Source organism: Bos javanicus, chromosome 26 (genome assembly GCF_032452875.1).
Source record: "Bos javanicus breed banteng chromosome 26, ARS-OSU_banteng_1.0, whole genome shotgun sequence".
Classification (NCBI taxonomy): Eukaryota; Metazoa; Chordata; class Mammalia; order Artiodactyla; family Bovidae; genus Bos; species Bos javanicus.
The window spans coordinates 8,772,529-8,789,155 of record NC_083893.1 but is presented as its reverse complement, the minus strand read 5'-3'; the positions used below and the strand labels follow the sequence as shown (position 1 = coordinate 8,789,155).

Here is a 16,627-nt window from a genome sequence, read left to right as displayed (position 1 = left end):
GTGGCAAACCATGATAATTGATGAGTCTGAGTGAAGAGTCTAAGGATGTTCATTCTTTTCTTTAGATTTATGCATTTTCAAAGCTAATATCTGAGGGAATATTTTTTCACTTCATGACCAGGTAGGCTAAAGGACCTAAGTGATAATTTTTGTTGAAGGGAAATATTACCTGACTAACATAATGGAATTTCTTTAATGTGGCAAATAAGTATCTGGATAAATGGAAATCCATAGCTGATGTTTGTTTAAGATTTTATGAAGCTTTTGATGTCTCATTACTGATGGCCATGACAAAATTCTTCACGTTTTTTTCCTGGGGAAAAAAGGAGGCTGATTGAGGATTAGTGTTTCACTTTTTGCATTTATTTCAAATGGGCTTCCCTGGTGGCTCAGTGGTAAAGAATCTGCCTGCAGTGCAGGAGACACAGGCTTGATCCCTGGATTCAGGAAGATCCCCTGGAGAAGGAAATGGCAAACCATTCCAGTATTCTTTCCTGGAGGATCCCATCGACAGAGGAGCCTGGCAGGCTACAGTCCATGGGGGTCACTAAAGAATCAGTCACAACTTAGTGACTAAACAACAAATAAATTATTTAAAGACCGCCTCCCCACCTGGCCTAGCCGGCATAGGAACTGGTGGTTACATTGGATAATGGGGCAGAAACAAACCCCTCAGAACTTAGTGGAGGGAAAGTGTTTTTTCAGAGTTATTGCATAGGGGACTCTCCCTACTTCAGATCATTTGAGGTGATATAATATTTGCAGATGAAACTTAATCTTTCCAGGGGTGAAACTAAGTCTTTCAGATTACCATCTGAGGAAGAATTCATAAAAGTGATCACAGATGAACATGCATGAGGCCTCTGTATTTAAAAAGAACAATCCAAATTTCACTTTTTGGCTTCTAGGCGTTGAGTTCTCACTTAAGGAACCCCTCGCCCAAAAGATGGACCTAACACGGTCATTGTAATGCTGTCTGATATCGTATAGCTCTTTATAATTTTGGCAATCACTTTTGCAAACATTATCTCCGTTTGATGGTGAGGGTTGAGGGTGAGGAGGTAGTGTTGTCACCATTTAACAGATGAGAGAACTGGGGCTAGAGTGGATAAAATGGTTTGTCCAGAGCCACCTGGATAGCTGGCCCCAAACTGGACTATGCTCCTTGTCATTCTTTTTGTTTGTTTTGTTTTAATTGGAGGATTCTTGCTTTACGGTATTGTGCGGGTTTCTGCTGTGCATCAACAGCCACGTGTCCCCTCCCTCTTCAGCCTCCCTCCCATGCCCCCTAGCCCCTATAGGTTGTCACAGAGCACCGGGCTGAGCTCCCTGCATCACATGCAAATATGAAAGTAAACTTCAAGATCTTTGGAGCCTTCCTCCAATACAGCACAATATAAAGCAAGGAAAGTTAAAATCAAACTGAAAACACCTTGTTTAAGAAGGCAAAAGATATGCAATTTGTTTGTGAAAGATTCCTATGAAAATAACTTTTAGAAATGAGAAGTCTGATTTAAGTGGAAAAGCAATGAGAAATCTTTAGTGAATAAGGAACAAAGTTTTTAAACTATTCAGCTATGTTTAATGGCACGTGTAAAATAAAGCCTGCCTAGCTGATTTTTCAGGGCTGCTGTAAGATGAGGCATTGGTAAGAGGCAATGATTATATTAAAAAGCATTTCCCCTCTTGAGCACTCACTTTCAGCCCTTCCTTCAAGTTACACCAAAGCCCTGGAATCGTGCATTGTTGTTTGATGAGTTTGGGTTCCAGGTTCTCCCTCTGCTGCCAGGAGGTGGTGAAGCCTAAGTGTAAGTGCTGGCTTTTCAGATGTGGTTAAGAGATAGGCAAGTACACAAGGCCATCTGCACAATGAATGGTGTTAACAGCCCATTACTAGAGAGCTGTGTACTCAGCACTGAAAACATACTTGGGGGAAACCTGTGTTTAGTAACCAAAGGCTCACTGGTTCGAACCCCTCTGGAGTGGTCTTTCTCATTCAGAGGCCTCTCCCTCTGCCTTCTGCTCTCAGTTCCCATGTCCTGTATTGCTTACGTGCTTTGGCCAGTTTACTTAATTTCTTGACCATTTATTAGAAGTCAAAGAAAACTGCTTTGTTTTTCCTGAAAAGTGATTTTCCTCTGACCCTGGGAGACATAAGCATGTAGATACAAGACCTTGTCACAGCTTTGAAGTGCCCACTGGGAAAGTGCTTGTGTGAACGTCCCCCAAATAGCTGTGCTTTCAGAAATGAACACTTGAAAGCCTCCTGGTGGGGAGGTTACAGCTCCAGGGATACTCCACCCTCTTTCCCACTGAACACAACCCAACACAGGCCGTGATGTCTGGAGCAGCTGTTTGATGACTCTGGAAAATGGTAGGGGCAGAGTGGAGAAGGGAACTGAAATGAGAAGTGAGAAGTAAGGAGAATCCAGCTGGGAGTCTCCTGTTCTTGTTGCTCCTGCTTCTTCCTCTTCCCCTTCCCCTTTCTCCCCTCCTCCCTCTTCCTCCTTTTCCCTGCTCTCTCTTCCCCCTTCCCTTTCCCCCTCCTCTTCTGTCATTCTCCTCCCCTCCTCCTCCTCTTCTGTTTTCGTCTCATATCTCCTGCCTATACTCAGAAGCAGCCTACATCTCAGAACTGCACAACTCCAGGGGAATTGAATGGAAGTTAACCTTGGGGCAGAGACTAGGAGAATTTCTACCAATTCCCATGCAAACCGTGCTAGCATGGAGTGTGTACATCCTAGACTTTTTCTGTGTATGTTGTTTTTGAACAGTGATACTTATACCAAACATTTTGTTTTGTTTTTTTCCTCTTGGTAGAAGAAAGTATGATATTTTACTTACTACATGGTCACTGTATACTTACTTTTGAATAATTTATTTAAGTTATAATTATGGCCTAGTTCAATGCATTTGAATTGCTATAGTATACTTCTGAAGTACTTCAGCTTCTGGTTCATTAGGTCCTGAGAGGGTACAGACACACCTCATTTTATTGAACTTCACTTTGCTAGACTTTACAAATACTGCAGTTCTTAGAAGCTGAAAGTTGTGGCAATTCTGGGTTGAAGAAGTCTGTCAGCATCATTTTGCAACATCACCTGCTCACTTCGTGTCTGTGTCATGTTTTGGTAGTTCGCACGATTTTTTAACTTCCTGTGTGTGTTATGTGCTTTGTGGCCAGTGATCTTCGATGTTACCACTTGCTGAAGGCTCAGATGATAGTTGGCATTTTTAGCAATAAAGTATTTTATAATTCAGGCCTGTTTTTTAGATATAATGCTATTGCACACTTAATAGACTACAATATAGTGTAATGTAACTTTTTATGCACTGAAAACATAAAAATTAGTGAAATTGACTGAACTGGAATATTCACTTTATTGTGGGGTCTGAACCCAAAATGTCCCCAAGGTCTGTCTGTAATCACAGCCACCTCCTGGAGTTGCCAGTACTCCCTTGGCCCAGATTCTGAATAGCAAGGGAACAGTTATTTAATAATTCCCATTTAGGTTGTTTCCAGTTTGTTGCTTTTATAAATGCTGTTTTTCATAAAGGTTTTCTTCCTATTCCATATCATTTCTTGGAGGTAGATTCCTAGAAGCAGTTAAGCACTGACTCACACATAAGTCTTGGCTGTTTGGATTGCTGGTCAACATTGATGATTATTTTTGCAGAGGATTTTTGCCAGTTGTAATAAATATATTACTCCCCAGGTTGATGATGAGCAAATTGAGGCTGAGAATGGTTCAGCTGCCCAGGATCAAACACCTGATGGGTAGAAGAGCCATGATTTTAGCCCAGCCCGTCTGCTTCAGAAGCCACCCTGCCTGTTCTTCTCTGCATACTGGCTGGCTGGCTGGCTGCTGCAGCCACCACATTCGTTCCCTCCTCTTAAAGGAGCCTTTTTGAGAAGATCAGTGACATTGCCTGTGCCGCACAGTTGGCTCTTTCCTTAGCCTTCCTAATTCGATATAGAAAAGAATGAGCTCCTCTTAATGTTAATTTTTATTTCTATTTGTTTGACAGAGCCCGGGCCTTCAGCTGGTCACATCCTGTGTCCTTTGATAAATGTTGGTTCCTAGATGGTCTTATTTACTTGATTGATATGTGCTGTGTACATGATAAAGATGTTAACTTGTTTCTATTCCAGTTGTTTTGTAATTTGTCTTACAGTTTATTTGCTTTTCTAAAGCATAATTAAACATTTTAATGTAGCTATAACTATCCATTTTCTTTTCCTGTTGCTCTCTGAGCTTAAGAGATTTCCCCCTTACAGAGGCTTGACAATCACAGATAGATATTTTTAAAAAGAAAGCATACATAGGGGTATTAAGGGTACTTGTAAGAAATGCAGCAGTTTGGGGCTGTTTTTCCTCAAGGCCATGTTTACCTCATAATCTCTCCCCCTTTTCCTTCTCATACAGTTTCCCCACAGACATTTTCCTGCGAAAATGGGAGGGCAGATTTTGGGAGGGATGGTGCTCAAGGATGTGATTTATAGTTTTCAGAACACAGAGGGAGTTTGGGAAGGACAATGTGAAATAAGGTAAAATGAAGAACTCCCTGAGCATTTTTTTCCATAATTTTCTACTGTGTATTATCCATTCCTATGATAAGCTTTATCATAGGAATCATAAGCTTTATGTTAAGCTTTCAACATAAAACTTTCAGAAAATTTTTATCATGTTTATACATGCATGTAATCTAAGAAACAAAATTGTGTTACACTACTTATTATGGCAAACAGTAGTCCCCAGCCCTTACCCTAACCCTATTCCTCTATTCCAACCCACTTTCCTACTTTCTTGCAACTCTTTTTAACTCAATCTCATGGTATTAATATTTACCTTCATTTCCCTTTTTACAGGATTTTTGTGTATGTGCTTATCCTCGGGTGTCTAAGTGACAAGGCAATGCTGTTTCTGTATCGTTTCTAATACAAGCACTTACCCACGTCCTGCTGGTGAAGGTCAGGATTTAGAGCCCTGTCGCTCTACATCCCCACATCCACCAGCTTGCATGCATTCAGTGCCCTTTCCTTGCCTTCTTTCCCTCCCCAACCAGCCCACTACCAGAGTTAATGCTTCTTGCCTTATCTCCCCAGTGTAGTTTTCTGTCTTTGGTTTAACTGAATATTCAGTACTTACATTATTATAGTTTTGTAAATGCTATTCATAGCCTAGTCATATACTTTCCTATAATTACTTTTCCTTTCCATCACAATATTTTGTTTCCTACAGAGTTGGTAATTGCCTTGCTTTTTGTTCCGTTAGTTTTCTGTGTACTTACTCCTCCCACCCCCAACCCACGTTATGACTCAGTCCAGCCACAGGACTGGGTGTCCTGTTAGGGAGGGCTCCCTCTCTAGGCCGGAGCTCTCAGTCCTCCCTTTCTTAACATCCTAGCAAACCCCATTTCTTCTTTTTTCTGTCTACTCCTTTGCTTTGTAGAATGTATATTCTGTAATTTCCTGCAAGAAGAGTCATAGGTGATAAATGTTTTGAAATCTTATATATGTGAAATGGCTTTAGTTTATCTATCCTTGATCTGTTCTTTAAGTTTATGCTCAGTTAATAATGGGACTTCCCTGGTGACTCAGTCGCTAAAGAATCAGCCTACAGTGCAGGAGATGAGAGTTTGATCCCTGGGTCAGAAAGACCCCAAGGAGAAAGGAAATGGCAACTCACTCCAGTATTCTTGCCTGGGGAAGCCAATGGATTCCTGGCAGGCTGCAGGCTACAGTATATGGGGTGGCGAAAGAGTCGGACATGACTTAGCAACTGCAGCACCATCACCACAGTTAATGATATGGCTGGGAATAGAATTCTAAGTTGAAAATCATTTTCCCTCAGAATTTGGAGGCATTTTTCTGAAGCCTTTTCTTTCCTTTTACTGCTTTTGAAAAAGCCTGATTCTTGATCTTTCGTGTGAAGCTTGTTTTTGATCTCTGGCTGCTTTATGGTCTCTTGTTAACCCCAAGTTTCTGAAGTTCCTAACACAGCTGAGTTTAGCTGTGTAATCTGTTTGCTTCTATCGAGCCGGGCTTTCATTGATCCCGTGCAGTTTAGAAATCCATTTCCTCTATGTGGTATGTTCAATATGACATCCTTAACTAGAAATCTTGATCTGTTTTTAGAAGGGAAATTATAATAAAACATGCTTCCCAGAGCCTGAAATATTATCATTTAAATGTCAGAAGGGGATTATGGTCATTAAATTGGCTAACCAGAATTTAAGAGAGTGTTGACAAACATAGAATGCAGATAGTCATGCATTTCATTTGCCAGAGCAAATAAAAGCTTCAGTGAATAAGTTGTTCTTGCCATTGATTGCTCTAGTATCCAGTCTTTCAGAGAAAGACAGATTTATTTATAAACTTTTATTAAAAGGAAAACATACACTTCTATTTTTCTGGGCTCCAAAATCACTGCAGGTGGTGACTGCAGCCATGAAATTAAAAGACACTTACTCCTTGGAAGGAAAGTTATGACCAACCTAGACAGCATATTCAAAAGCTGAGACATTACTTTGCCAACAAAGGTCCATCTAGTCAAGGCTGTGGTTTTCCCAGTAGTCATGAAGCTTCAGTACTTTGGCCACCTCATGAGAAGAGTTGACTCATTGGAAAAGACTTTGATGCTGGGAGGGATTGAGGGCAGGAGGAGAAGGGGACGACAGAGGATGAGATGGCTGGATGGCATCACTGACTCGATGGATGTGAGTCTGAGTGAACTCAGGGAGTTGGTGATGGACAGGGAGGCCTGGCGTGCTACGGTTCATGGGGTTGCAAAGAGTCGGACACATCTGAGCGACTGAACTGCACTACCCACATAATTTCAGAAGGTTGAAAGTACATTCTACTCAGTCCCTAGCTTTAGTTTGGTCCCCTAAAATCACATACCCCCCAAAATTCATTTATTTGATTTTCCAGTCTCCACCTGCTTTAGCTGTGAAATCAGCAGAACATTTGTCCTCTAGGCCAAGGGTCCCCAGCCTCCGCGATCTAGTGCCTGATGGTCTTAGGTGGAGCTGATGTAATATAATAGAAATAAAATGCACAATAAATGTAATGTGTGTGAATTATCCTGGTACCGTCCCCATCCCCAGTCCAGGGAAAAACTGTCTTCCATGAACTTGGTCCCTGGTGCCAAAAAGGTTGGGGACTGCTGCCCTAGGCCAAGTGTGTGAACTAGATCTTTAACTCAGAGTTTTCCCCCCAAATGTCAGTTAAGGTAGTAAGTTAGTCAGTGTTTACAGTATACAGAAAAATATTTAGTAACTAACCATGACATGGTTGGATGGCATCACCAACTCGATTTACATGAGTTTGAGCAGGCTTCAGGAGCTGGTGATGGACAGGGAAGCCTGTCGTGCTACAGTCCATGGGGTCACAAAGTTGGACATGACTAAACAACTGAACTGAACCATCTGCTAACACTTGCTGTAAAAAGAGCTGACATCTAAGGAAAGCTCTGAAGCTGCATGCTTCATCTCTAGGACCACAGTCTTCTGGGGCCATTGGAACAGCAGTGAATGTTGAGCAGGCACACTTCATTGGGGGGTGGGGTGGATTTTACACGTCCTAATGTAAATTTATAAAGGAAAAACACTCCAGTGTGTCTCCTGTCGTCTCAAATCCCCTGCTGAATACTTCTGTAACTAGATGTATGGGTTTTTACCTCCAAACAAGCAAATGTCTCTATATAAGTCCATTTTGGCACTCTCTACCTGGAAATAGATCCCACAGGCTAAAGGCTCAGTCTCACACCAAGTGCCTCCCCCACCCCACTTCAGAATGCTAATTGCTGGTTCAGATGGTTGCCTGTACTGCTTATCAGCTAGTTGTAAATCGGAGGTTCCTGTGACCCCCTCCTTGGAGTGAGTTAATTTGCTAGGGCTGCTCACAGAACTCAGGAAAACATGTTACTTATTAGTTGAGCAGTTTTGTTATAAAAGAGTATAACTTAGGACCAGTCACATGGAAGAGACATGTAGGGTAAGGTATCTGGGAAGGAGTGTGTACTGCACTCCCCACATCTTCACATGTGCACCAGCCTAGAAACTCTCCAAACCCCCATCCTTTTAGATGTCTGTGGAGGCTTCATTATATAGCCATGGTTGATTAAATCATAGGCCATTGGTGATTCACTCAGCCCCCAGCATCTTTCCCCTCTTTGGAGGTGGGAGGAAGTGGGAATGAGACTCTAACCCTCTAGTCACCTGGTTGGTTCTCCTGGCAATCACCCCCTATCTTTCGGGACTTTCCAAAAGTCACTTTAAACTCAGAAACACTCGGGTGTGGGTGAAAGGGCTTTGATGAATAACAAAAGGCTCCTTGGGCTTCCCAGGCGGCACTAGTGGTAAAGAACCCACCTGCCAGTGCAGGAGGCATAAGAGGTGCGGGTTTCATCCCTGGGTCAGGAAGATCCTCTGGAGAAGGGCATGGCAGTCCGCTCCAGTATTCTTGCCTGGAGAATTCCGTGGACAGAGAAGCCTGGCGAGCCATAGTTCACAGAGTTGCAAAGAGTCAGACATGACTAAGATGACTGAGCACGCATGCAGACACCTTTATCTTGTCCTTCTTAGGAAGTTGCAAAGGTTGTAGGAGCTCTATGCCAGGAACAGGAATGAAGACCAAATATATATTTCTTACTATAAATCACAATATGATAAAACTTAATTCTGAACACAAATTGTAATCACGGCATACTTGTGTGTGGGTTAGTAATGAGTCTAATTTCCTCTTCTCCCCCCAGCTTTTTGGAGACTGGGAAGCCCAACTGCGGAGGATAATGAAACTCATCGCTGGCGGCGGCCTGTCCATCACAGGCTCCCACAACATGTGTGGGGACTACCTGTACAGCGGCCACACGGTCATGCTCACACTCACCTACCTATTTATAAAAGAGTGTAAGTCTAGAGCAACCTCGCGTGAGAATCTCCTCACCTGCCGTTCCCCACGGGAGCAAGGTGGGATCTGGGGAGGGCAGCCCCTCGTCTCACGAGCGTGCTCACAGGCACCCAGGGAAATATATGTCACAGGTGCCTGCACTTCTTGGGAGAGGTGTCTCGTTTCCTTAGCTGTCAGCTGTGGTATCAGGGTGTTTTATGACTGCTGGAAGGAACCAGAAGGGAGGAGACAAAATTCCAGGCCTGGCTGGATGATGGTAGACATTGTATTCACTTGGCAGCCATTTTTCAGGCATGGGCACTGTACCATCTGCTCCAAAGAAGTGCGTGGGGGCTGGAGGTGTCTCTTCCCTCAGACAGGCTCTGGTCTCAGGGAAGCTAAATGATGCAGACATTAAATGGGAAATTTCTATAACAAAATGTACTTAAAATATTTTATTATGAAACATACAAAAAATAATATTACAGGTACCCCTGTATGCTGCTCAGATATAAGTATTTGTCAGATCTGTTTCAGATGACCCTTGTCAAAGCAACGGTCCACATTTATTATATATAAATTATATATTTAATATATTTATATTTATTAAATATATTTATAATATATAAAATTATATATAAATTATATATAAATATATATTAATACATATTCTCTTATTATTAATATATATTAAGGCAATAATTATAATATGTATTATTAATATAATGGAGAAGACAATGGCACCCCACTCCAGTGCTCTTGCCTGGAAAATCCCATGGATGGAGGAGCCTGGAAGGCTGAAGTCCATGGGGTCGCTGAGGGTCAGACACAACTGAGCGACTTCACTTTCACTTCTCACTTTCATGCATTGGAGAAGGAAACGGCAACCCACTCCAGTGTTCTTGCCTGGAGAATCCCACGGAAGGGGGAGCCTGGTGGGCTGCCGTCTGTGGGGTCGCACAGGGTCAGACACGACTGAAGCGACTTAGCAGCATTAATATAATAATAATAAAATATTAATATGTATCTAAAGTTTTCATTCCTTCCCCCTCCCATTTTCCTCTGTTATTTCTCAAGTATGTTTTAGTCCTTTCTCTACTTGTAGAAAATTCCATTGTCCTTAATATTCTACTGTTAGAAATAGTTTCAGTGAGCTTTATCTAGGCAGTTCCCATGAAGAGCAACAGGAGAAGCCAGGTTGCGGGTATCACAGAGGCAGGACACACATGCGTTCTGAAGGTATTTGAGAGCCTGTGGCACCTGTTGGAACGTCATTGTGGTTGGAATTCAGAGCAGTGGTAATAATGAGAATTGGAAAGTGAACTGGTGAGTAGGAACCAGACTGTGGAACATGCCTTGAGTCACAGGAAGGAGTCTGAATTTGCATTCTGAGAGACATGAGGTGCCCATTGAGAGGCTGTAATCACTGGGGCGGTGTCATCTGACTTACCCTTTAGAGAGGGAGAAACCAGTCCTGTAATGACTCACAGGACGGATTGGAGAGGGCAGAGCAGGAGTAGAGTTCGCAGACTGGCTGCCGCTATAGTCCAGGAAAGAGAGGGGAGTGGCCCAAACTATCAGGATGACATTGGTGTGGAGAGAAGTGGGGGAAACTGGGAGGAATTCACAAAAAGGCGTCTACAGGTAACAGGATTGATTGTGGGGGTACAGGGGACAGGTGATGGATTGAAGGGTGAAAGCCCAATTTTGGTCTAAAAACTGAGATGGGGAACACAGGAAGAGAAGGGAAGACATACTTTGGGGCACTGAGTGAGAGGAGAGACAGTGGGTGCTCTGCTTGTTCTCAGTAAGTGACCAGATAGAGTGAATTCGAGCAGTGTCTGTTCAGAACTGTTAGGGCGTGATCTGGTCCTGGCACTGGAGTATAACTGCGCATGGAAAAATGGGCACAGAACAGGCCTAATGTCAGCAGCCCTGGAGCCAGATTCCTACCTGCTGCTGGTTGGTCCCTGAAATACTTCAATGGGGTTAAGCTTTATTCTTGAAGATGAGCCTGTAAACCAAGTTGGATGACGTGGGCCACAAACTGATTCTGAATCCTGGTGCACTCACTCACTCTGTGACCTTGGGAAAACCTCTGATCTCTTAGTTTCCTTATCCTTAAAATCAGATACTGAGAGCTCCTTCATAACTTTACCAGCGGCTCAGCAGATAAAACCTCTGACCTTGGGAAAAACCTCTGATCTCTTAGTTTCCTCATCCTTAGAATCAGATACTAATGGCTCCTTCATGGCTTTCCCACTGGCTCAGCAGATAAAAAAATCCACCTGCCAGTTCAGGAGACACAGGTTCAGTCCCTGGGTCCAGAATCCTTGGAGGAGGAAATGGCAACCCACTCCAGTATTCTTGCCTGAGAAATCCCATGGACAGAGGAGCCTGGCGGGCTACATCCATGGGGTTGCAAAGAGTCAGACACAACTGAGCAGCTAAGTATACTCACACAACTTCTTCATCAATGAGGGAGAGGTTGTGAAAATAAAAACAGATGGCATATGGGGACACTAATAGAGGAGCTGGGAGAATGAACAGTAGCTGCTCTTTGTTGCTGTATTGTTATGTTATCAAATACAACTGTTCCTGGAAAGGGAACATGGAGCCCTGTACATATACTCAGACTTCTGCCCCAACCCCTGACCATGCCATTTAAAATTGCAAACCTCCTTCCCTTCACCCTCTCTGCTGCTAATCCCACTTATCTTAAATCCAAAGCATTTGACACCTTCTAACATAGAGTACAAGTTACTTGATGATAATTATTATTAATTGTCTCTTTTCATTAACTGGGAAGGGATCTCCCCACAAAGGCAAACTGTTTGCCTGTGACGTTAGTTGATACCAAGATCTAGTGACTAGATCTTGTCCTGGCTACATTGTAGATGCTTAATAAATAGTGGGTAAATGAATGACTGATACTTGGACCCCCTGAGAATCCTATAAAAGGCTAAACTATCTTCCCCAGGGTGAGGAGGGTAGGCAACATTTTTGTCTAACGTGTCAGACCCTCTGAAGCCCATTCATGGAGAATACAAGGTAGGAGGGCTTACAATCAGTAGAGGTTTTGAATCTCCCATCAAATGACTTCCCAGACACTGTCCTGCCCTTGGGAGTGGACATGGGCTAGAATTCCTGGTCACTTGGATTCTCTTATTTCTATTTGAGAAAAGGACACCTCAAAGACTTAAAAAGTAGAATATGGTTGCAGAGCTTGGAAAGCAAATAGGGTGGTTGTATCCATTATAATTGCCTAGTCTGTGTATAAGGATCCATAGACCAAAAGGTATTGATTTTTGTACAGAGCATTAACCCCATATTATTTCCAGGTAAATTTAATTATCAATAGATAGTTTTGGTTTTAATGGAGTGTGATGCATTAACCTGTCCTTGTTTGTCCTTTGAAACTGTATTTGTGGTTATATGGGTCAAGTAATAACCACATATAAATTACTGTGGCTAATACAATCACTTGATGAAATAAGCTGCTTCCCTTCTAACCTTGATTACATAGAAGCCAAAGCCCTTGGATTTGCCACCCTAAGCGATCTTTTTTCAGTTGAGGCGTGGTTGGGTGCCCTTCGTCATACTTGAATAATAGGACTCTTCTTGCACATTTCTCCTTTTCAGATTCCCCTCGACGACTGTGGTGGTACCACTGGCTCTGCTGGCTTCTCAGCGTGGTGGGCATCTTCTGCATTCTCTTAGCGCATGACCACTACACTGTGGATGTCGTGGTGGCATACTACATCACCACAAGACTCTTCTGGTGGTACCACACTATGGCCAATCAGCAAGTGAGTTTTTCTCCTCCTCTGGTGTTAACTCCTGATGCTCTTGACTAGCTGTTGCTGGTGTGGCAACAGGGGGAGTCACCTGAGACTATATTGTCTCCTGTGGTGCTGATCCACTTCTGAATCAAAGCTGAACCAGAAGTGTTTCTATAATGACATAGGAGATGGCATCCTTCTAGAACAAGTATCACATTCTCATGGTCCCTGGAAAATATTTTTTAAGCTGTGCCCACCTCTTGCTTGATCTTGCATTCCTACCTTCTTTTCCATGTTGGGCCCCTCACCAGCTTAATACTTAACATTTAATTAAGTCTCTCCATTTTCATCATAAGAGAGTAACTAAAGCACTAATTGAAGTATTTATTTATAGACAAGAGACTTACGTAAGCCACACGTTCTCCATGTACTCCTGGCATTGGAGTTATTTGTTTCTCTGCTAGAGAAACAGGTGTGGTCTGGTTTGCAGTTGGGTACAGAGTGTAGAATGGTGGTGTGAGTGTGAACCTGGGGACATAAAGGTGATCAGGGGCTGGATCTGGGGGCCTTTGTGAATTGTCATATGAAAAATATTTGAATCTAAAGTGAAAAATTATAAGAATCATGTGTATGTTCCTATCGGGGCTGAAACAATCAGTTGTTCTTCCTGACTCGGTTTTCTCTTTCTGTGTTCTCTTAGGTGCTAAAAGAAGCTTCCCAGATGAACCTCCTGGCCAGAGTGTGGTGGTACAGGCCATTTCAGTACTTTGAAAAGAATGTCCAAGGAATTGTACCTCGATCTTACCATTGGCCCTTCCCCTGGCCGGTAATCCACCTCAGTAGGCAAGTTAAATACAGCCGACTGGTGAATGACACATAACAGTTCTACATGGTGGAGAAAGAGGAACTGTCCGAAGTGCTAAGAACTCCATGAGAGAAGATGCCATAAAATAAACAACTCCCTAATCCTATTATCTTTCAACAATTACCTTGACTTAACCTATTGAGTTACCTGGTCAGCACTGTGATCTCTTTTTCTCTCCAAAGGACCTGCGTTGGACAACAATAAAGAAAACTCAACCTATCATACACTGTACACATTTCCTGTCCATAAGTTTGGGATTTACATAATCTGCGACCACCATGTTCCTTTGTATATGATGCAACAGCATAAATGTAAGCTTTTATATCATCAGTTCTGGTCTTTCCAGTTACATCTGGAAATAAAGCGTATTATTTTCTTGGGAAAACATACTTTTCATATCTCTTGCCCCAAAGATTGGGCTGTAAGCCATTTTCTAGCAAATGTCTCTATGAAGGTTTCTTAAGTACCTGAATGGGGTTCGATTCTGAAATCTTTCTACCTGTTGCACCGATATTCAAATAAAAATGACAGACACAGGAAGGTTTGGTAACTTTGGGTTTTGTAAAAATCAGCAGAGACAGTGTGTCAAAAAGTGCAAAAAAAAAAAAAAAAAAGATTCTGTTATAAAGTGATTTTCTAAGTATTTCCTAACTTTATTTTTCAAAATGATGTTATGAAAACCAAATTTAAAGATTTTTACATGTCAGAGAACAGAGAGTTAAAATTTAAAAATGCTTCTTGGGAGAGAAATTTGTCTATGTTTCTAGTGCCTTTCTTGTCTTGATTGTATGGTCAGTAGGCAATCTTCAATGTTTTTATTTAAAATAAATATTCCATGAAAATATAAATGTATGTATACACTACTAAATTTTGCATTTATAGCTAAATTCAATCAGAAGACTGTTTATGGTTCTCAAACTGCTATGAATTAAAGAATGGGGGAATTAATTGGAAAGTCAGAGCCTGTTCCCATATTGTGAGCAGGCGGCGATGACATGTACCACTTCAATTATTTTACCATCTATTTGGTAGTTCGATTTTAACTATACAACGAAAACAGCCATGAATACTTTGTTTTTAAAAAGAGAGTTTTGAAAATGATCACTTAACTAAAACTTGAAAGCTATAAATTAGTTATCCATACTCTCATGACAATTTTGTTGGTGAACAACAAAAAAGAGATCTATTTCTTTAAAATATATTTGTGCAGGAACTGCATGTAGTTCTAAGTTTTACTCCTAACAGAAGTATGTTTGGGGAAGTATTCTATTCTATACTTGCCAATGTGGAGAACAAAATAGTTTTTTAAGGATGAAGAAGTATATATATCCATTCTGTATTTTATGTGCCGCAGAATTATCTTCCGTAGGGTTTTTTGTGTATTCACAAGGTGATATTTGTATTGTAAAACAATAATGGTGAAGGAAATAAAAAGGCTTTTAAAATTTTGTTTGTTTTAAATCTTTGTAAAGTTATTATTCCAGAGAGTATACTGATTATCTTAACAGCTTACCTAGATCATAAATTAATCAAGATGCACTTTTTAATAAAAACTGGTACTTAAAAAATGTCTATTCTTTCTAATGTGTTCACATTCTTCACAAGAGTCATAAACGAAGTCCTTGAAGCAAGATGTAAAAACAAGTTTTGGCATTTCCTCGCTGAGTTTCTTTGAGAGAGGGCCTTTATAATCATGTTTCTTTTCCCTTGAGATGCCTTGAAATGTACTCTAAACTCAGTATAACCTCTACAGATAGCATATATTTTAAAAAACTTAAGAAAAGACACAGGTAAGTTCAAGCTGCAGACCACTGTTTACCAATAATTTTCAATCCTCCAATTCTCAATCAAGTCACTGACTTTTTCCCCTATAACTGAAAGTAATATAAGTTTTTCAGTTTAGATGGAAAGGGAAAGTAAATTCCGAAATGAGAATATGGTCATAGTACTTTGAGAATCAATGGTAAGAAAAACTTTTTAAAAAGGAAAAAAATATGTTATTCTTGATGTGGGGAAAAAATGATGGTAACAGTGGAAACCTGTTCTTATGAAGGGAAGCTGTTGTCTTACAGCTGTAAAACCAGAAAGAGTTCCTGCATGGGACCAGGTGCTGTATATTAAAAAGGTAAGTAACTTGAATAATGGAAATGAATTCTTGACATATGCTAAAAACAACATTTTTTTCCCTTAAATCAAAAGTTATATTTAAAAGATCATTATTTTAAGTTTACCTACTACATTTGTACCAAGAAGTTCCCTTAATAGTTGTGCTTCATGCCTGGCTGTGTAGAATCATTAACTGACATATCTTGTGGCTCTCAAGTCTGCAACTTCCAGGTAGGAAAAGAGAAATCTTATGTTCTGGAGAATTGTAGTACACTTGATCATGACTGGCTGAATGAGGACACATGCTTTTCTGTGCTTCGGTTTTATAAGCCAGAGCCCTAGACCATAGCTTCTTTATCTAACCCTCTTTCAGAGTTAGGCAATTCTCAAGCATTATCTTGTTAACCCTTACATCACCACAAGGTTCCTTATTAACCCCATTTTATGGAGGTTGATTTAAGTATGTTTAATAACGTTCCCAAGGGCGTGCAGCTGATAAAAATCTGATTGAAGTTCAAGTTTTCACACCCTCCTCAACACCCTCTCCACCCACTTACTGTGAGCTTTCATGAATTCTTCAGCAAGAGTCCACATGTATACCTGTGGCAGATTTATTTTCGATATTTGGCAAAACCAATACAATATTGTAAAGTTTAAAAATAAAAAAGTCCACAGCGAGAGAAATCTGACTGTGGTAGTCAAGCTAAGTAGAGTGACTTACCGTGAACCAAGTAGCAGGAAATTCACACCATGAGGTAGAGAGACTCATTTTGCCAGTTTCTGATCATTGTATTTGTTTTATTTGTATCCCAAGCAAAACCCAAAATTGATAAATACAAGTATCTCAAAATTATAAATATTACATAAGAGTGCCTGCTTTTTTTTTTTAAGTTGATTTACAATGTTGTTTCAGCTGTACCATAACGTGAATCAGTTATACATGTATCCACTCTTTTTTACATTCTTTTCCCATATAGATCA

At 41.1% G+C, this 16,627-nt stretch overlaps 1 protein-coding gene across 25 annotated transcripts in view; it reads left to right on the top strand.

Moving 5' to 3' along the window:
* Positions 1-14,988, top strand: part of SGMS1 (sphingomyelin synthase 1) — a 325,269-nt gene extending 310,281 nt beyond the window's left edge. For all 25 annotated transcript variants that reach the window (XM_061402685.1, XM_061402683.1, XM_061402692.1 and 22 more), the window contains 3 exons: positions 8,760-8,913; positions 12,536-12,702; positions 13,376-14,988. In XM_061402685.1, coding sequence (XP_061258669.1) covers positions 8,760-8,913; positions 12,536-12,702; positions 13,376-13,555 — 501 coding nt within the window. In that variant the 3' untranslated portion in view covers positions 13,556-14,988. The remainder of the gene's footprint in view (positions 1-8,759; positions 8,914-12,535; positions 12,703-13,375) is intronic.
* Positions 14,989-16,627: the final 1,639 nt, after the last annotated feature.